The 21,603-nt window shown below is 41.4% G+C and overlaps 1 protein-coding gene across 3 annotated transcripts in view; it reads right to left on the bottom strand.

Annotated features, from left to right (window-relative positions):
- Nucleotides 1-21,603, bottom strand: part of phkb (phosphorylase kinase, beta) — a 349,249-nt gene that overhangs the window by 94,983 nt on the left and 232,663 nt on the right. For all 3 annotated transcript variants that reach the window (XM_087995880.1, XM_043706918.2, XM_087995881.1), the window contains one exon: nucleotides 19,170-19,264. In XM_087995880.1, coding sequence (XP_087852006.1) covers nucleotides 19,170-19,264 — 95 coding nt within the window. The remainder of the gene's footprint in view (nucleotides 1-19,169; nucleotides 19,265-21,603) is intronic.

Below are 21,603 nucleotides of genomic sequence, written 5' to 3'. Positions count from 1 at the left end.
ACTATGTATCTATATTTATGGACAATGTGAGAAATTGGAAGATATTGAACTACTTGTGCACTGTCTTGATTGAACTGAGTTTTACCAGGGAATGAAGTCAACAGTTTAAAGTGAGCTATTGGTTACAGATAAATCAAATGGCTTTGGAAATACAGCCAAACAGAACTTTAGGAGGATACAAGATGGTTTATTGCCATTTGAATCACAGAATCCCTACAGTGTGAAAACAAGCCATCCGGCCCCAACAAGTCCACACCAACCCCCTGAAGAGTATCCTACCCAGACCCATTTCTCTACCCTATGTTAATGAAAAATCTGATTGGAAGAGACTATGGGTCATGTACTGATGGTGTTCCAGTCACCCCTTAATGGTCTTCATTCCTGTTCAGAAAGAAAACAAAACCTCTCCAAAGCTTTGCAGTAAAGAAAAGTGTCTCTGTTTAAATTCTCCCTTGATTGAAGTTTTGAGAATCTGATAAATTTCCCACATGATAGTATTTTGACTATCTTGTAAATCTGGAAAAGCCGAACTGAATAGTTATTAGAGTGGAACCAGTCTAATCTCCATTCGAGCTTGGAAGAGCTTCTACTAGTCTCTAATTGCCAAAAAGAAATCTGGTGAACTGAGAGAATTTGTCAAAGTTTTGTTTTTCAGACTATTGTTAAATAAGGGTGTGTTTTTCTTGCCATTTTTAAACATTATCTTTGCCGGGCTATGTTTTGTGAACATGTTTGCTTTGACATTAAAAAGAGAGCATAGTTCTAATTCCAGGTCATAGCTTATATTATGCCTCACTGGGATAGTGGTCTAAAGATCAGGCTACAAATGTACATGAAGTCCCCAGTTAACATCCAAAGGCTCAGGTTAACAGAAAATGTAGAACAGGTTTTTGTACTTAATTAAATTTATTTCACAAATAATTAGATTCTAAACACAGGTAAACAATTACTAACTGCTGACCTATAATTCTATATGTTAAAACTCTAACCTTCTTCTAAACCCTCCCCTACACTCACACTTCCACACAGATAAATACTGGCAAACAAAAAGCGCTATTGATGCAAGGAAGAAAAGTACTGGGGAAACTCAATGGCACCAGTCTGCAGTTTTAATGGAGGAGTTCCTTTTGTTTCCGAAGTCTTTAATTCTCTGAGCTTTTACTTCAGGATCTTTCACTTCTTCAGAAGAAGCACAGTGAGTGGTTCACAAATTATCAAGTTCTGATTTATTAGTGAATAGCAACAACTAGCTTTCTTTTATTGGAGAGCAAGAGTGAGACTACTTCCCATTCGCAAGGTATGAGGGCTTCTCACTATATCATTCACTCTCACAAGCTGTTCAGCTACCTAAGAACCAGAGACTTGTCATGACCTTTGACATCCACAACTAATCACAAGCAATTAGCTGTTGGTGACTGTCAAAATCTCACCTTTTACTCACACCTATTGATTTACTGTATACCTTCTCCCATTGCTTGCAAAGCAACAGTGTAAACATGATTTAGAATGAACTTCAGAAACTACATTTTAAAAGCACAGCAATTCCTTCCCCAGTCCTTTGATGTAAAACAATCCTTTCCCCAAATTAGCCCGCAATCAAGAATAAAGTAAAATACAAAAAAAATGTCTGTACTTAGTTGTTAATCAGATTTGCCACTTGGTTTTAGAATTAGGTTTGTTTTATAATAGATGGATTATTTTTGAGTTCATAAAGTAACCTGGTGAAAGTCTACGATACTCTGGATATCAGTACCAAAAGTGAAATAATTAGCCATTTTAGCGATTGAATGAAAACATTGGGCTGACTCTTATAGGAATCTAAAGAACACACAATATGGCAAAATGTGTAGCAGAATTAAACAAGAATTCTAGCGAAGCCCTAATCAACATCAGGAGCATCTGGTTCTACCTTTTATGCTTTTGACTAACATTATGGTGGGTTACTCATGAGGTAATGGCAAGTTGCCATTTAAAGGGATTATTGCTTGTTGATGGTCCAACTTGCCTCATTAATATTCTGCTTTCTACCTTATAAAACATGCCAAACAAGTTGAATGTTGAGAAAACTTGATTGGAAACCTAAATGGGTATTCAGTTCACTACTTACTCCAAACAGCCTCCATAATGTATAGGACAAAATCACATCTCAAGGCATGAACCATGGGCACCAACTGCACATACCCTTCATCCATGGACAGTGATATCCAGCATTCAGCAATCCCTCATGACCATCATGGCACCTCTCCAATACACTGACTGGGTGCTCTGGAAGAGCAGATTTGCAATACAGGGCACATTGACAAATAGTATTGAAAGGCTGCTATGTGAATATTTTGTATGCATGGACAGGTGCCCAGCTCATGGTTTGGATCAGACTGAATCACAGGGTAGTTCACTTACTCCCTAACAGCATGCACACAGCATCTATGCCTTGTCTTGTCTTGTTTTGTTGTGCCTATTAGTGCAGTCACATAATCAGGCATCTTGTCTTGCTAGTCAGCTGTCCTCAATCCAGAGGTGGACAACTTGTTTAACAGCAGCATGTTCTGTCAATTTCATACCTATAAGCATGTGCCAGCAGTAAACACACTGCATGTGCAGCAAGCAGGGAATGATGTCTCAAAGTCATAGGGATGCATTCCTCATAGAAGTCCTTGGAGATACCCAGTAGTCCCTGCACAGTAAATCAAGTGCAGCCTCCTATACCAGTACAGGGGAAGGGCAATAGTCAGGCGTTCTGTTGGGATGGTCTTGAGAGGATCTGTGCCTCTGTAGCTGGGGGGAGTGGATCCCTGTCAGTCCTGTGGCCAATTTGTAGAAGTTGTGTAGGTCAACCATGGTCAAGGAACTGTACAGTCACCATTCAGGAGTGTAGGTACTTCTCATCTGGAGCTGTCCAATTGGGCAGCTCAAGGAGGTGGATCATAGTCAGTCTGTCTGCTCCATCTGCAGAAATTGGAGCAGTAGGGCATTGGAGGATGAAGAGGTAGGACAAGGGCAGCCACTGCTTCGGAAGGAGACTTGGTAAGTCATTCTTTGAGGCTGGAGACTACAGGCTGTGGAAAGTTGAGATGACATTATGAACCGGGGGGGGGGGGGTAATTGTATCTGCAAGAGGGAGATACAGAAAAGCTGGATTGGAAGGGGTTCATGCACCCTGGCTTCAAACTGGGTGGGGAGGAGAGGGCAGGCGAGAGAGGCAGGTAGGATGAATGACACACCTGGCATGAACACCTTATACATCAGGGGATAGGGAGGAAGGATAGTTGGTGCAGGGACATGGCTGGAGGTGCAAAGCCCATTGGGATAGCAGGAACGGCTACCAGAAAGGGGATTTGGATGTTTGGGGGTTCACTGACATAATGAGTAGGAGACTGCAGACCATTAGTTGGGGAGTGTTCATTGTTTCCTTCCATTGTGCTGGAAATCAAAAGTGATGTGGAGATGCTGGTGTTGGACTGGTGTGGACAAAGTCAGAAGTCACATGATGCCAGATTACAGCCCAACGGGTTTATTTAAAATCACAAGCCTTTGGAGCGCTGTTCCTTCATCAGGTGATGTGGAGGGAGGCACACAGGCACAGAATATATAAGCAGAGAGATAATGGCAAGATAACTCCAGGTCAAAAGATAAGTACAAATAGGGTGAATAGAGTGTTGACAGGCTGAATACCAATTCTTTGCAGGTGATCAAGTGTGCCAAACAAGTGAGTAAAGTATGAACAATTAAAAACAAATGAAGAGATGACCTATGAATCAATTAATTAAGGCAGAGAGCTAATTACAAATAATAAACATAAAATGGTGCTAGAGACAAATCAAATGGCTATAATAACATGAGTAGGCATCAGAGTTGCATGACAAGGGTCTAACCAAAGTCATCAAAACCTGTACAAAGTAATTAAGGTAGAGAGATAATCACAATTAATCAAGGTAATGGTACCAAAACAGAACAGTCAGGACGATTTTGACATCGTGAGACTTTGGAAATCAAAGTGTAGAATGGGAAAGAAAATGGCTGTCAACACATGGTGCAGGTAGGGTAAGTGACTCCACCTGTGAGGGATGGGCTGGAGGACCATCAAAGGAAAATAACATTCCGCACAGACCAAAGCGCTGTACAGAACAACGAGCTGTGGGGTCACAATTCCTTGGCCACTGTAATGCATTACTTCTTTCTTTGTGTTGCACAACTGCCACAGATATTGCTGATCAAATCATTCACACCTACATTTTGGGTTAAAGAGACAGTGAAAGAATAGGGATGTGGAGGGATTTTGAATGAGGATGGCTTAATGTGTCAGCAACACCATAGCCCTGCATATACCTTGTTTCATTTGCTTCCAGATGATACAACAGGCTCTCAGTATAATCTTCCAACCACGGAACATCACATATGGCTGTAAAATAATGCCCCTTGCTGTTATAATGACACTCAGGAATTACATAGAGTGTCAAACAGCCAGACATAGAGTGAAATCAGGAACCTTTTTATAAAAAAAAGGGCAAAATCACACGCAGTGCATTGTCACCCTGCCACTCAAGTGCCTTCAATAAGTCATTTTTTCCCTACTATTACGTTCTAGTATACGCCCTGATTGAGTTTGAGTTTGATTTGGTCTTGTCATATGTACCGAAATACAGTGAAAATCGTCGTTTTGTGTGCTATATAGACACATCATACCATACAAAGTGCATCAAGGTAGCAGAAGAGACTGCAGTTCTGCAAGGAGGCTTAGATGGGCAAACCCAGGAATGCTCGTGTCTGGACCAAACAAATTTCTGTATCAGAGAGAGACAACAAGGGGGAGGTCCCACTGCTGCAGTTCCTGGGCAATGAGGGCGATTGTGTCCGACATGCCTGTCTACTGTTTCTGCTCCTCCCTGTGTATGTGGACAACGTCCCTGATTGCCAACACTTTTGGGTCCTCTTCTGCTTGGGACTGAGCAGCTGCCTGGTCTTCGGCGGTTTTCGGAGTTTCAGCAGCCTGGAGTGTTTGTTCTTCAGCCCCTGTGGAGCTGTTGCATTTAGGTGCTCACCAGATTGTGCCTGCACACTTTCCAAACCTAATGTTCATGCTGAGGTGTCAGTATCTGAGGTGATGGGAGGGTGGAGTATGCACCCTAGTTAGTGGTTCTCCTGAGGCTTTGGGACTTGCATCCTCACAGGGCGAAGAGGTGGCTTCTCAGGAGTCTGGCTACTTTGCTACTGAGGTGATAAGATGGGCTGGCAGTACTTACAAGCCACAAAAGAGAAGGCATGGCAGACAGTGCTAGGAGGTTTCGTGCAATGAAGCAGACGGACAGTAGCATTGAAATAAAAGTCGAGTGGAATGAAGAATGGAACTTGATTGATGGGACATGGATGCCTTGGCATCCCTGAGGGAGCGAAGACCAGGATTTTCTTCTTGTCTGAGGTGAGGAACTTAATGTTCAATACCCCTTCCACCTGTACCAGCTTTCTTTGCTCTGAAAGGACTGTCATCTCCTCTAATGAGAGAAAAGAAAGGAATAAGTGAGATGAGGGTGGGTCATATGGCTGCTAATGCTGGTATAGATAGGTGAAAGATGAGGTGGAAACACAGACATGATTCAGGATTAGTGGTGTGGGAGGGTGAAGGTTGGTGGGGAAGGGGAGGTGAGAGAGCAAATGAGGGAAAGTGTTTCAGGCAACAGTAAAAAAGGCAGAGCATGAGCCTTGGTGGGAGCTGGTAGCACAGAGATGAGTGAGACACTTACCCTGATGCAGTGGAAAAAGCTTGTTGCACCGCTGGCTATTTCTGGGGACTGCAGAGATGGCACTGATCTGGGTATTGACCTCAGACTGGGCTGCCATGGTCTGGTGTCATGGCAACTAGCACTGGTCTCCTGCAAACAGAAAAGCTCTTCTTTGCAACATCCTTTGACCAGGAGTCTAGGTCCCTATTAGAGAATTGCAGTACCATCTCTCTCCCTTCTCTGACATTTTCATGACAAGCTGTGTGGTTTTAGAATGCCAGTGTGCGTCTGCATATATAGATATGGCAGAACACCTGCTAAGCCTCATGGCAGAAATCCCTCCAAAAACTTCAACAAAACAGACTTAGTTAAAGGAACATAAGATTCAGCATATTAAAACCAATGGTGCAACTTGTGGAGTAGTCAGTTTTGATTTTCAGTACATTCCTCTCATCCCAGTCATACAGCATAGAACAGTATAGCACAGGAATGGAGGGATATGAACCAAGGAATGGAGGGATATGGACCAGGGGCAGGCAGAAGGGATTAGTTTTGGCTCAAATTAAACTAATCCCTCCTGCCTGCCTTTAGTCCATATCCTTCCATTTCTTGGTCCATATGCCTCCATTCCTTGCATATTCATGTGCTTACCTAAACATCCTTTAAAGGCCCCTAAGGTATCTGCTTTCACCCCCATCCCTGGCAGTTCATTCCAGACACCTACCACACTCTGTGTAAAAGAAATTGCCCCTCACACCTCCTCTGAACTACCCCCTTCTCAGCTTAAATGCATGCTCCCCAGTATTAAACATTTCAACTCTATCTATGCATTTCATAATTTTATTGACTTCTATCAAGTCTCCCTTCAGCCTCTGCAGCTCCAGAGAGAAAAAAAAGAGCTTTACTAGCCTCTCCTTATAGTTCATACCCTCTAATCCAGGCAGCATCTTGATAAACCACTTCTGTACCATCTCCAAAGCCTCCACATCCATTCTGTAATGTGGTAGCCAGAATTGAACACAATTCTCTAGGTGTGGCCTCTCCAAAATCTTATAAAGCTGCAACTTGACATCCTGGCTCTTGTACATAATTTCCTGACTAATGAAGGCAAGTATGCCATACACCTTTTTTACCACCCTATGTCCTTGTGTAGCCACTTTCAGGGAACTATGGATTTGAACCCCAAGATCCCTCTACATCAAGGTCCTGTCTTTAATTGTATAGTTTTCCTTAATACTTGGTCTCCCAAAGTGCAGCACTTCACACTTACTCTGATTAAAACTCCATCTGCCTTTTACCTGCTCGTATTGGGACTGATCCTGCTGGATCCTTTTACAAACTTCTATATAATCCATAACTTCACCAATCTTTGTGTCATCTGCAAGCTTACTAACCCACTTATTTACATTTCCATCCAAGTTACTTATATATATCACAAACAGCAAAGGTTCCACTACGGATCCCTGCAGAACACCACTAGTCATGGACCTCCAGCCAGAAAAACTCCCTTCCACCACTACCTATTGCCTTCTTTACCTGCAATACCCAATTCTGAATTCACGCAGCCAAGTCATCGTGGATCCCAAGCATCCTAATTTTCTAGATGAGCCTATCATGAAGGACCTTGTTGAAAGCCTTACTAAAATCCATTGCTCTACCCTCATCGATCATCTTTGTCACCTCCTTGAAAAATTCAATCAAGTTAGGAAGGCATGATCTACCCTGCACAAAGCCATGCTTACTGTCTTTAATTAGGCCATTGTTTTCCAAATGCGCATAAATCCTTTTCCCTTAGAATCCTCTCCAAAGGTTTCCCAACTACCAATGTGAGGCTTATCTGTCTATAGTTTCCTGGATTGTCCCTATTTCCCTTCTTGAGCAGATACATTAGATACTTGCCAGTCCTCTGGGAGCTCTCCAGTGACTAGCGAGCATTCAAAGAACTTGGTTAAGGTCCCAGCAATGTCCTCTATTGCCTCAGTCAATAACATGCAATAGATACCATTGTGCCCTGGTGACTTATCCACCTTAATGCTTTTCAAGAGACCCAACATCACATCCTTCTTGATCTTAACATGTCCTAGCATATTAGCATGCTCCACACAACTCTCACTATCCAGTCATAATACTTTTATTCCTAATTTGCTGGTAAACAAGAACATCTCCAGGGCATTTAAATTAGAAAAATGTGGAAATGTGGAAACATTCAATGCTGGTGACCGTTCTCCGCCTGCAAATACCCAAAAACTCAACATTTGATTGTTTATTGCCTAGACCTGTTTCTAAGATATTAAATTTACTGTGTGTGTAGGGGGGACTTTGTCTTACTGAACTACATTTCATAGATAGCTACCCGAGATACACACAGATATAACTCACTATGTGAGAAGAATCATCAGAGAACTATATTCAGTAGAATCAACTACTAGACCTAAAAGGTTTTCCCACCTTTCCCATACTTGATTTTGACATTAATGTCACAAAAAGTAGCTTAGGATGTCTTATTTCACACAGAACCCAATGCCTACTGCTCAAATAATTTATAATTCAAATGAAGTAGCAGCAGTGACCTCCATCACAGAATATTAAGATATGCAGATTTCAGATCATCTTTCTCATAGCATTTAAGAAAGATGGGAAGACCCTGCCAGAACTTCTGTCCGAATTTAACAAAGTTCTCATTTTTGCTCATTTGTTCTGTGAATAACGAACATCTCCAATAATGACTTTCTTCTGTTGCCTTAGCATAATATCACTAAGATCAATAACAATTTGTTCCAAGCAGCAGAGCTTCTCAATCTTGCAAGACAGTAGATTGATTACATTTACTTTCGAAAGGGCAGGAAACCTTAGCTGTTGCAGACTTGGCTCCTTGTTGGGTTGTGGAAGTAAGTGTACTAACTATCATCTGTAAACTAATGAGACAAAGACAAATTGTTAGATTGCTAAAGGGATCTTATAAAAGAAATGAGCTGTATTTCAGTTGGTGGATGTGTGGGTGGTGAATTTCAATTAGTCAATAGGAAATGAGGAGAGTAAATTCAGGATGAGTTATCACCTCAAAAGTCTTCATCTTCTATGAGGAAACAATAAAATTCCCAGTCAAGACAAGATATTTCACTGTGACAAACATAAGTATAAAATCACTTTTGCCTAGTTTCTGACAGATGAAGATACACTGAAAACCAAGCCACATGGTTAATCCTTACCCTAATACTTGACTATAAGGCTACGTGTGCTGAAACTCCAAGTATAAATAAATTCCTTTTCTCACAAACTGCTCAAAACAATTAGATGGATTGAACAGATAGCCATCAAGAGAAAACAAATTGATTTCAAGTATCTACCTGCAAGATTTTAAAAATCTTTTTAAAAAGTTAATTAAGTTTGTCAAAGACACCCCTAGAGACTATAGGAAATATGAATTTGGGCAACGTGTGACAAATTGGATTGTAAACAGAAATCAATGCAGATGGTTTCAGACTATTGCTCTGGGAGTATCAGTTCAAATTCCACCACAACTGCTGGTGGAAGATAAATTAATTTAGCGCAGGTGGATGGTGATATACTGTTATTCTTACAGGGGTAGTCATCCAGAGATGCAGGCTAGTTCTCTGGGGGCGTCAGTTCAAGTCCCTGCACAGCAGCTGGAGGAATTTAAATTCAATTAATAAAATGGGCTATGACACAGTGATAGTGTACCATCTTTGAGCCAGAAGGCCTGGGTTCAAGTCCCACCTGCTCCAGAGGTGTGCAGTAGCATCGCTGAACAGGTTGATTAAGAAATATCTACAGATGGTGATAACTAACAGAGTGTTTTTGCTGACAGTATATCAACCTGTACAGTGTAATAGAGGTGAGCTCTCAATAAACCATTTTTTAACAAACACATTTGATGAAACATTACTGGCTGAAATACATGCAAATATAAGACTTTTTATTCCAAGGGGTGCAGTCTTCATCTCTGCTTACGTCCCACAAAACTGCTGACCATTCAGCTTCTACTCCTTGTCCCCACATTATGGAGTCAGAGAGATATACAGCACAGAAACAGACCCTTTGTCCAACTTATCTATGCCGACCTGATATCCTAATGTAATCTAGTCCCATTTGCCAGCACTTGGCCCATACCCCTCTAAACCCTTCCTAATCATATACCCAACCAGATGCCTTTTAAATATTGTAACATTAGTTGATTGTCAATGATTTTCTGTCTTCAGGTATTGTCATTTACTTCTTTAAATCTGTCATCACTTCTTGCTTCAGAAAAAGCTATTCATGACCCAGTGTCCCTTGCAACCTATTGCAAACTTCCAACTGAATAAGCATAAATTTCCTTCTGAAATATTGGAAAGGCCAAAGCCATTGTCTTCGGTTTTGATCCAATTTCTGCTCCTCAGTCACTGACTCCATCCTTCTCCCTGACAAATTTGAGATTAAGCTAATCTGTTCAAACCTTGGTGTCCTAACTGTTCCCAAAATAAGCTTCTGACAACATACTTGCACCATCACTAAAACTGCTCATGTCCAACATTGCAATGTCATTCAACTTTGTTGTGGCAGTACTCATCTACAGCTGTATCTGTTCCCCTTGATAGTCAACAGCAGTGCATTTACTGAGATTGCCACTATCAACATCTTGCGGATTACCATTGTATATGAAAATTTGAATTAAGTGCAGAAATAGGCTATTATGCCGCTTGAGCTCACTCTGCCATTTAATAAGACCATGTCTAAACTGATTGTTTTAAATTCTATGTTTCCATCTCACCACAACCTTTGATTTTCTTGTCTAACAAAAAAAGGTCTAACTCCCCCTTAAAAACATTCAAAGACTACACCACCTGAGGCAGAGTTCCAAAGTTGCACACCCCACAGAGAAATTTTCTCATCTCTGTCTTAAAAATATAATCCTTAATGTTTCAACAGCGCCTCCTAGGTTCAGATTCATCTGCCAGAGTTTCCATGTACACCTTGTCCAGCCCGTTCATGACATATATACTTCAATAAAGTTACCCCTCACCCCTTTAAACTCCAGCTGAAACAAAACTCCCTGAGCAGGAACTGAACTAGAGAAGCTACATAAATACTGTGGCAAAAAGAGGCTGAGAATTCTGCAGCAAATACTGTTTATGCTATAGTAAAGGTAATTGAGACTATACTTTCACCTAAGTAGGAGGTTGACTTCTACATCAGTAATATTTTCAAGGAGTTGAAATCTATAAATGTACTTGTGTACAATGAGGGTAAAACCTTACTCAATTGTCATATTCCACATTATGCTTAATAACAATAGCATGATATTTAAGAATCACCAAAGGTTCCAACTTTCTTGAGGGAACACAAGTGACTCAATAGTTGCCATATTGGAAGTCTCAACTGCTCCCAAAATGTTCTCCTTCCTGATTTCATGCTCATATTCTCTCCATTCCTCCCTCTTGTCATTTCTGTGCCAAGTGCTTGCTCACAGCGGGAGGACAGACTAAAGGATGATGATAGTGTTATCTGGGGCATTGTCTGCAAGGTATAATTTACTGAGTGCGAATATGTCAGACTATTATTTGACTAGTCTGCTTGACAGCTCACCCAATTTTGGCACAGGCCCCCAGATGTTAGTAAGGTCATTTTGTTAGGAGACTATTTTACAATATTGACAGAGTTAGGTATGCAATTGTTGCTCCTGGTGCCGAAGACAAAGCTGGATGGTCAATATGCTCTCATTCCATTTCAGAGGGGATTTAAGAGGCAACTCCATGGCTGTAGTTCTGGAATCATATATAGGTCAGACCAGGTAAGGACTCCCTCCCTTAAAGGACATTAGTGAATCAGATGAGCTTTTTAAACAATGGCAACAATTTCAAGGTCACCATTAGCAAGACTGACTTTTAATTCCAGATTTATTAACTGAATTTAAATTCCCAGATCCCATGGAAATGTTTGAACAGAGCATTGGCACTCAAAATATTCTTAAGCAGGTAGTCCAGACCATAACTTTGCAATTTGTTTCGGTAAGTGTACAGTGAAAATTACCTGGAGTAAGTTAGAGAGGTTGACTACAGGTTTTAAAACAGACAAAAGTTTATTCACAAAATTGCACAATGAAACACAAAGAACTGAATAAAGAACCCCTACATATCTCCTTCTATCCAAATTAGACTTAATTATGCTGTTCTGACTACACACAATAATCCCAAAAACTTCTTAAAACACAGTAAAAAAAATGGAACAAATGCTTATGGGTTGAAGTTAGAAGGGCAGAATGAGAGAGCGAGTTTGTTTCCACACAGCTCACCGTTGAACTCCTAACTCATTCTGGACTGAACTGCTCAGCTAGAGAACTGATCATTCCTCTTTCATTATATAGGTCACTTCTAAAATATGACCACTTTGGCCTGAAGTCTCATCTGTTTACATATAAACAAAAAGGACTCTCAATACCCTTTAATCTCCGTACCAAACAAGTCTAATCGGCACCAGGAAATGCTTATGACCCCTTTGAAAAAAACCAAAGAGACAGTATCCTTGAGAAAAGGAACAGCTTTTAGAAAAAAAGGACCAGCTTCGTGACACCTCCCCGCTTAAAAAAAGAACCATTAATACCAAAAGATGACTTCATTTTTAAAATCCTTCAAAAACTCGGTTAGTAGTGTAAACACACATATACACGATACTAACTATACACATGCAAATATGCACAACCACATGCAAATTTAGGCTGCAACACACCCGCCACCAAATGCCCCTGTATCTTATTTGAGTCTCGATAATGCATTGGCAATCACATTTTTGCAATCTGCCACATGCAGAAATGTCAAATTGAATGGGTGCAACAACAAACTCCATCTAAATAGTTTGGCATTTTTGTCCTTAAATTTTTCCACAAATGTCAATGGGTAATGATCAGCGTAGACAATTGTTTCAGATGCATTGCTGGTAATATAGACATTGAAATGTTGTAATGCCAACACCAAGCTCTTTCTCCACTGTTGAATATTTCTGTTGATGAACGTTCAACTGCCTGGAAAAATACCCGATGGGTCTTTCAATCCCCTTGTCATCCTCCTGTAGGTGCACTGCACCGAGACCCACATCAATGGCATCAATAGCCACCTTGAAAGGCTTCGCGTAATCTAGTGTGGCTAATACTGGGGCAGTAGTTAACACCGTTTTTAGGCTGTCAAATTCCTTTTGACTGTCTGCTGTCCACTGAAACTTCTTGCCCTTTTTTAACAATTCGTGAGTGGAGCGGCCACACAGCTCAAGTTCAGCACAAACTCAACCTCCACTCAACTCCAGGAACTGTGGTACAACATATTTCATCGATTGTGTGGGAAATTCCCCTATTACTTTCGTTTTTACATCTCGTGATGCCATTTGTCCATATCCAATAATATGGCCCAGGAAGGTGATTTGGGCTTTGGCAAATTCACTTTTAGCTAGGCTTACCACCAAGCCTGCCTTCCGAAGTCGATCGAACAAGTCCAATAAATGCTGTCAATGTTCCTTCTATGAGTGACTAAAAATCACCAGGTCATCAATATACACCACACAATTGGGTACCCTGGCAAAGACCTTACTAGTCAGTCTCTTAAAAGAGCCTGGAGCATTTTTCATACCAAATGACAGGACTTGGAACTGATATAGTCCATTTGGCATTTCAAAAGTCAAAATTGCCGTTGCTCTCTGACAGAGGTACTTGCTATTAGCCTCTGAGCAAGTCCATCTTAAAAATGTAAGTTGCTGTCCCACTTTTTTGACACAGTCCTCCAACCATGGAATTGGATATGCATCAGTCTTTGTAACTGCGTGACTTTGCGATAGTCCGCACATAACCGTTAGATACCATCTGGCTATGGGTGAGTTCCAGTCACTAAAACTCACTTTGATTATGTCAACTTGGAGCATATGTGCTCTATCTTCTTCTGATAGAGGGTTATGCTGATAAGGATGTTGCTTAATCGGAACAGTATCTCCTATATCTACATCATGCACAATTAGGTTAGTACTTCCGAGTTTATTTCCTCATAATCCAGAACATCAATTAAATCTTTCTCTGATGTGCCCAAGCACAGTCAGACTGGTTTTCAAGCTAGAGGCCATTGGGTAAGGAAATCTACTGCACATGACTACAACCAAGGGGAGCAGTTAGATATCAAAAAGGTTTGCGGATACTGATTGTGGGTGGAAGGTGGAGAGATGATACTAGGTGGTGGAGATCTGATGGTGTTGATAAGGGCATCTGATCAGGTGGTGGGGCAAGATTCGAATGATGCTCATATTGGGAGAAAGGGATGGTGGACAGGGGGACCAACAGTGAGGTTCAGGCACACAGCTTGTAATGTGCAGCAGTGGGTGCACAATGTTTACTGAACAACTTGTTGGGCCTGCAGAAATCGGTCCTGTTTCTCTTGATCCACAAACAGTGTGTAAAAGCAATCACCTCACGGATTCAGTGCATTTCAGCTTCTTTCAGCTGCTGGATTTTCCAAGGCCTGCAAATCCTTACCATCACAAGTGACAAACATAATTACTGTTAAAATATGAACATGAGCCTCAACATTAATCACTCCAGCAAGCAGATTGTTTAGTCATCCCTTGCCTTGCCTCTGTGAAAACCAGAAATGGGGAACCTCAAGGCACTATGAGTTCTTCTTCAGATATCTTTAATTGTAATCGCTGACCTCATCCAGTAATATTTAAGAGTTCTGATTCGTCCAACTCATTCTAGCTTATTGCAGACAAGGCTGCACTCTGACACTGATAATACAATCTAATTTTATAATAACCTCATAATGATTGAGCTTATTTTTGCTCGAATGATCTGCTACTCAGAAACATTCAGCATTTTTTCTAAGATTCTAAATATTTCATGCACGTCAGTTTCAGCATGGCTTTCAAAATCTTAGATAGGTAGAACTAGAAAGCTACATTATTCCTTTAGGCACTGCAATATTTTTAGCCTAGATTTAAAACAGAGTACTTTGAATCATCATACCAGTCTTCCTGCCAACCATTATAAAGTTTATTTGTCAACTCAAAGGATTGAGGAGCATATATTAACTTAATTATCTGATCTTTTTAAAATGATACAATTTCCTTTGTGACATTTCTTTGCAGAAATATTAACAGAGCCATTAAAGGGTTACTTGAGTGTAGAAGAACAAGCTAGACGAATGTCAAAACATAGGAGAAAGTGAGGACTGCAGATGCTGGAGATGAGAGCTTAAAAATGTGTTGCTGGAAAAGCGCAGCAGATCAGGCAGCATCAAAGGAGAAGGAGAATCGACGTTTCGGGCATAAGCCCTTCTTCAGAAATGAGGAGGGTGTGCCAAGCAGGCTAAGATAAAAGGTAGGGAGGAGGTACTTGGGGGAGGGGCGTTGGGAATGCAATAGGTGGGAGGAGGTTAAGGTGAGGGTGATAGGCCGGAGAGGGGGTGGGGGCGGAGAGGTCGGGAAGAAGATTGCAGGTCAAGAAGGTGGTGCTGAGTCGGAGGGCTGGGACTGAGAAAAGGTTGCGGGGGGGAGGGGGTGGAGGGGAAATGAGGAAGCTGGAGAAATCAGCATTCATCCCTTGTGGTTGGAGGATTCCTAGGCGGAAGATGAGTTGCTCTTCCTCCAGGCATCATGTTGCCATGGTCTGGCGATGGAGGCGGCCAAGGACCTGCATGTCCTTGGCGAAGTGGGAGGGGGAGTTAAAGTGTTCAGCCACGGGGCAGTTGGGTTGGTTGGTGCGGGTGTCCCAGAGGTGTTCTCTGAAACGTTCCGCAAGTAGGCGGCCTGTCTCCCCAATGTATAGGAGGCCACATTGGGTGCAGCGGATGCAGTAAATGATGTGTGTGGAGGTGCAGGTGAATTTCTGATGGATATTGAAGGATCCCTTGGGGCCTTGGAGGGAAGTGAGGGGTGAGGTGTGGGCGCAAGTTTTCCATTTTTTGCGGTTGCAGGGGAAGGTGCCGGGAGTGGAGGTTGGGTTGGTGGGGGGTGTGGATCTGACAAGGGAGTCGCGGAGGGAGTGGTCTTTCCGGAACGCTGATAGGGGTGGGGAGGGAAATATATCCCTGGTGGTGGGGTCCATTTGGAGGTGGCAGAAATGACGAAGGATGATCCGATGTATCTGGAGGTTGGTGGGGTGGTAGGTGAGGACTAGTGGGGTTCTGTCCTGGTGGTGATTGGAGGGGCGGGGTTCAAGGGCGGAGGAGCGGGAAGTGGAAGAGATGTGATGGAGAGCATCGTCAACCATGTCTGAGGGGAAATTGCGGTCTTTGAAGAAGAAGGCCATCTGGGTTGTTCGGTATTGGAATTGGTCCTCCTGGGAGCAGATGCAGCGAAGGAATTGGGAATATCGGATGGCGTTTTTACAGGGGGCAGTGTGGGAAGAGGTGTAATCTAGGTAGCTGTGGGAATCAGTCGGTTTATAGTAAACGTCCGTGTTGAGTTGGTCGTCCGAGATAGAGATGGAGAGGTCTAGGAAGGGGAGGGAGGAGTCTGAGACGGTCCAGGTAAATTTGAGGTCGGGGTGGAAGGTGTTAGTAAAGGAGATGAACTGTTCAACCTCCTCGTGGGAGCATGAGGTAGCGCGATACAGTCATCAATGTAGCGGAGGAAAAGGTGTGGGGTGGTGCCAGTGTAGCTGCAGAAGATGGACTGTTCCACATATCCAACGAAGGGGCAGGCATAGCTCGGGCCCATGCGGGTGCCCATGGCTACTTCTTTGGTTTGGAGGAAGTGGGAGGATTGGAAGGAGAAGTTGTTAAGAGTGAGGACCAGTTCAATCAGTCGAAGGAGAGTGTCAGTGGAAGGGTACTGGTTGGTACGGCGGGAAAGGAAGAAGCGGAGGGCTTTGAGGCCTTCATGGAGGTCTATAGGGACTGGATGTCCATGGTGAAGATAAGGCGTTGGGGGCTGGGGAAGCGAAAATCATGGAGGAGGTGGAGGACGTGGGTGGTGTCCCGAACGTAGTTGGGGAGTTCTTGGACTAAGGGGGACAGGACCGTGTCAAGGTATGCAGAAATGGGTTCGGTGGGGCAGGAGCAGGCTGAGACAATGGGTCGGCCGGGGCAGTCAGGTTTGTGGATTTTGGGTAGAAGGTAGAAACGGGCGGTGCGCGGTTGTGGGACTATGAGGTTGGAGTTGGTGGATCGGAGATCCTGAAGAAGGGCTCATGCCCGAAACGTCGATTCTCCTGCTCCTTGGATGCTGCCTGACCTGCTGCGCTTTTCCAGCAACACATTTTCAGCTCGTATTTCCAAGTCAGGCTGGTAACAGACTTAAAGGGTAACTTGCAGGTGGTGGCACCTGTATCTGTTGCCCTTGTCTATCCAGATGAAAATGGTTGTTTGTTTGGAAGGTGCTGTCTAAAGATAGTTGGCGAATTTCTGCTTTGCACCTTGTAGGTGGTACACACTGCTGCTACTGAGCACTGGTGTGGAGCGTGTGCATGTTTGTGGTTGTGGTGCCAATCAAGTGGGCTGCTTTGTCTTTGACGGTGTCAAGCTTCTTGAGTTTTGTCAGAGGTGCACTCATTCAGGCAAGTGGGAGTATTCCATCACACTTCTCGCTTGAGCCTTGTAGATAGGAGACAGGCTTTGAGGTGTCAGGAAGTTGAGTTAATCTCTGCGGTATTCCTAGCCTCTGACCTTTGCAGTCATCTTTAATGTGGTCCTTGCCCTATAATGCAACTGCATTTTGTGCTGATCTCATTTTAGCACATGGGCTTATGACTTGGCTTCAGGAAGGCAAGAAAGGCACATGTGGTAGCAAATGTGGAAGATATTGATATCTAGTTCAACCTGTAAGGATCGACTATCAGTTCAGTCTGGATTATGGTACGATACAGCTAGAAATTGGGCAGCATAGGCATATCCCTCTATGCAAGACACTCTCTTGTAGAACTGACTGGTACTGCTGCATTAGGAAAAATATGATACTGAACACGTAACAAAAAGTAACTTGCACATAAAACTCCATTATATCTCCAAATAAATAATGTAGACATCTATGCATTAATATAGTTGAATGCTAATATTACATATTCAGATCAAAAAGTCCTTGTACAAGTTGTCCTACCAACAGGGCTTTCAGAAAATTATAGCTGCAACTCAATGGTAAAATGTTTGCTCGAGTTAGAAGATTCTGGATTCAAGACACATTCCAGCAACTTGAACATAGAATCTGATCTAACATCATTACATACGTTAAGGAGCTTCTGTTGGACTGTACTGTCTTTCAGAGGAAACATTAAATTTGCCTTTTCAGGTTGATGCAAAACAAACCCCATAATTCATGATGCAAAAGATCTTATTTAACTATATCACAAAAACAGTTTATCTATGTTTCATTGTTGTTTGAGAGACCTCACTGTGCACAAACTGGGTGAACTATTTCCTACATTACATTAGTGACTAAAATTAATTGGCTGTAACGCAGTTTAGGAAGACATCAGGCTGTGAAATAAATGCAAATTTTGTTTATTATGAAGTTCCCAGTTTGCAAAGGCACTTTTAAGGCATGTCTTAACTCATCATGTTGGACTGCTAATACGTTTACCACAGTTTGCAAGAGAAATCATCCATTATTTAGTCACAATTATATAAATATCTTTGACATCCCATAAATTACTAGTATTTGATCGCAGTATGATGAAATTATCATACTATAAGCATTCAGAAACAAATTTATTTATTTGAGCAGTTTAGTTGTATTGTGTATTGCTAATGGCACCATATTTAAAGGAGGATGTAAATACATTGTGAAGTGAACAGATCCAGGGATGACATGAGAAAAGTTGGGAGTGTTTTTCCAGGAGAGGGTAGCTTAAGAGGTGATTTGATTGAACTTTTCAACATCATAAGAGGTCTGCACAGAGTGGAGAGGGAGGTACTGTTCCTATTCGTAAAAGGACCAAGAACAAGAAGAAAATGTGATTTGAGAAAAAAATTAATTCAAACAGTGATTGATCATGCCTGGAATGCACCACTTAGAAATGTAGTAGAGATAAGTTCAATTGAGGCATGCAAGAGGGCAGTAATTATTATTCATACAGAAAGAACACACAGAATTATGGGAACAGGTTGGGAAAATGGCTCTAAGTGATGATATTCCTTCAAGTAGTTAGTGCAGATACAATGGGCTAAATGGCCTCCATCTATCCCATGTGATTAATTGCTCATCTGAAATAACAAAAACTCTGGCTACAACTGACCATCATATTATATAGCTAGTCAATTTTTAAGCAGCTCCTATTAATATTTTTCATAGTTACATTAAATACAATTTAACAACTGTCTTTGATATGGTTTTTCACCAAACTATAAAACCTAATAGCAACAGTATAAAGTCAGTGAATTGCTTTCAAGAATTTTTGAAAGTTTACTATTTTAAACTTTGTTTTCTCTTCCAGTTTTCCAGTTGGATTAATTTAAGTATATTGGCTGAACTGTCTTTAATACTCACCTGGTTAGAATACCTCAAGCTGATATTTCTCTGATCCTTTGAAGGCACATATCGTCTAGCAGGGTCCAGATCCTTCGGGCTTATCAGTTCGTCCACTATTGTGGATTGGGCACAAGGAAATAATTGATTGTTAATTAAAATTCAGCCAGCATATTATATCATACAAACTCATCCAATTATCTATTGATTTGTTATATCTATTGAAATACCCAATAGTCATAGAACTACTGTAGTTAAAAGTGTTTAGGACCAGGCCAGATCCCCCTCAACACATTTCAAGAAGGTAGCCCAGACTCTAACGTTGCTAGTTGTTTTAAGCAGGTGTATGGTGGGTACTCCAGGAGAGAATCAGCTGGTCAAACCGATTAGTTTTAAACAAAACAGAATTTATTTATGAGATTACTGAATGAAACACAAAGAAAAGAAAACAAAATACCGAAAAATCTATCCAATCCAAAACCCCAACAGACTATCCCAACTTAATGATGCTGTTCTAGATACTTGCAACAATCCCCGTAAGCACCCCTTGGCACAACAGGTGAAATCAAACAAGTTCTTACAGGACAGAAGTCAGAGAGAGTGTACCAGCCCGGATCTGCTTTTGGGTCCAGCAGCTTTTCCACATTACTGCCTTAAAAAAACTCTAAACCAGAGCAAAGCTGAGCTGGGAGAACTGGCCACACCCCTTTCATTGCACATTTAAAAAAAAGCTTGAAAGCCTTCTGCTTGAGGCAGTATCTGTTAGCTATTATCAAATTGGCCCTAAAACGCTTCAACCTCTCTACTTTTCGGAGTATGTGTCATTTACAACCTCTCTGGGAAAAAAAAAGCCAAGAACCGCATAACCTTGTTAAAGGAGCAGCTTCATCACAAAAGTAAGGGTAACGAATTTGAGACCAGACAACAAGCATTCACAAGTTACTTGGCTAAAGTGAGGATCATCACCAATTCTGATATCATCCTTGTGTGACATTCAAGCATGCACTTGCCAATAATTTCACTAAATAATAACCAAGAATAGCAAGTATGATTGATAAATTCTCATCTATAGCTGGGATCAGAGAATGTCACTTATTTGAAAAGTACTACTTCCTTTGGTGAAATAAGTGAATTCAACAGAGATTAGAGTTTTAAACTCAATGCCATCTTGCCCTCTTTCTCAGTTTCAAAACAGATCAAGTATGTTACAACAAAGCTATTCAGCATGTGGTTTGCATTTTTTTTACTAAAAGAAGTTTGAAAAGGTTTAAAATGCATTTAATTACAAATATCACAATGCATCACCTCGGTTTAGGTTATTAACATGTATTATCAGAATGCTTCAAATAAGTCAACACTGTTTTGCACCAACCTATAAATAAATAATACTAAAAAATCTTGAAGGCAATCAGCAGGTCTAGAAAATTTGTGAAGGATAAAAAAAAGTTCCTATTTCACGCTGATAAATAAATAATCAATGATGGAAGTCATTATCAAACTGAAATGATAACTCTTCATTTCTGCACAGATACTGCCTGAACAGTTGAGGAGCTCAAACTTCCTTGTTTAATGCAGGTTTCTAACATCTGCAGTCTTTTGCTTGAACAAAAAACAAAGTCTTATTTTGTCTTGATGAAGCGATGCAAAGTTCCTGCATCAATTTCAATTGTTTAAAGCATACTGTAAAACTGTCTGGTTCGTGTATAAATTGAATGCATTCAGGAAGATGAGATATAAAACAAATGCGTTAGAGCCTGAAAATACAGAGAGACCATTACCTGTGATGTTTGCTGCAACAATTGTTTAAATATTGAGAGCTGAAAGTTAATTTCAACAAATTGCTGGAATAAACTTTTAGGTGCTTTACAGTCAATAGGCTTGCTTTCATGCAACGTGTGAGCTCATAAAATGGCAACAATCTTAATCATTGCACTACAATCACAGATGACATAATTGTGGCATTATCCTTCTTTCTCCTCTTGGAACTTGCATTGTTTTTAATATCAAACCTCCACTTCCCGCTGAAGTTGAAGATCGAAGTGAGAACATTATAAGCAATGATTTCTCTTTCCAGTCCCCAGTGATCTCTCTCTGTTCTTTTTTTTCCTTTCTCACCAACTTACTTACCCTTGGCAACATTACTCAGAAGCATATCTTCCACGTGCATGCTGATGACTCTCTTTCTATCTCTCCACAACCCCTCTTAAACCATCTCCTGCTCCTTTTATCAGAGATTATCCAACTTAGAGTTCTGAATCAGGTGCAAGTTCTTCCATCTCAACATTGGAAAAATCAAAACTTTCGCTTTCAGTCCTCATTTAAACCTATGCCACTATCAGTGACTCTCTTGGACTGAGCAACAATGTTTGCAACATCAGGATTATCATCAGCTAAGTTTTCAAATCCACATCCTCTGCATCACAAAAATGACAGACTTCAACTGGAACATAACTGT

The sequence above is a fragment of the Chiloscyllium plagiosum genome, unplaced genomic scaffold (assembly GCF_037043375.1).
Source record: "Chiloscyllium plagiosum isolate Xiang-an unplaced genomic scaffold, Cpla_swu_hap1 HiC_scaffold_17, whole genome shotgun sequence".
Lineage (NCBI taxonomy): Eukaryota > Metazoa > Chordata > Chondrichthyes > Orectolobiformes > Hemiscylliidae > Chiloscyllium > Chiloscyllium plagiosum.
The sequence above is the reverse complement of the archived record's forward strand: the minus strand, read 5'-3'. Positions and strand labels throughout refer to the sequence as shown.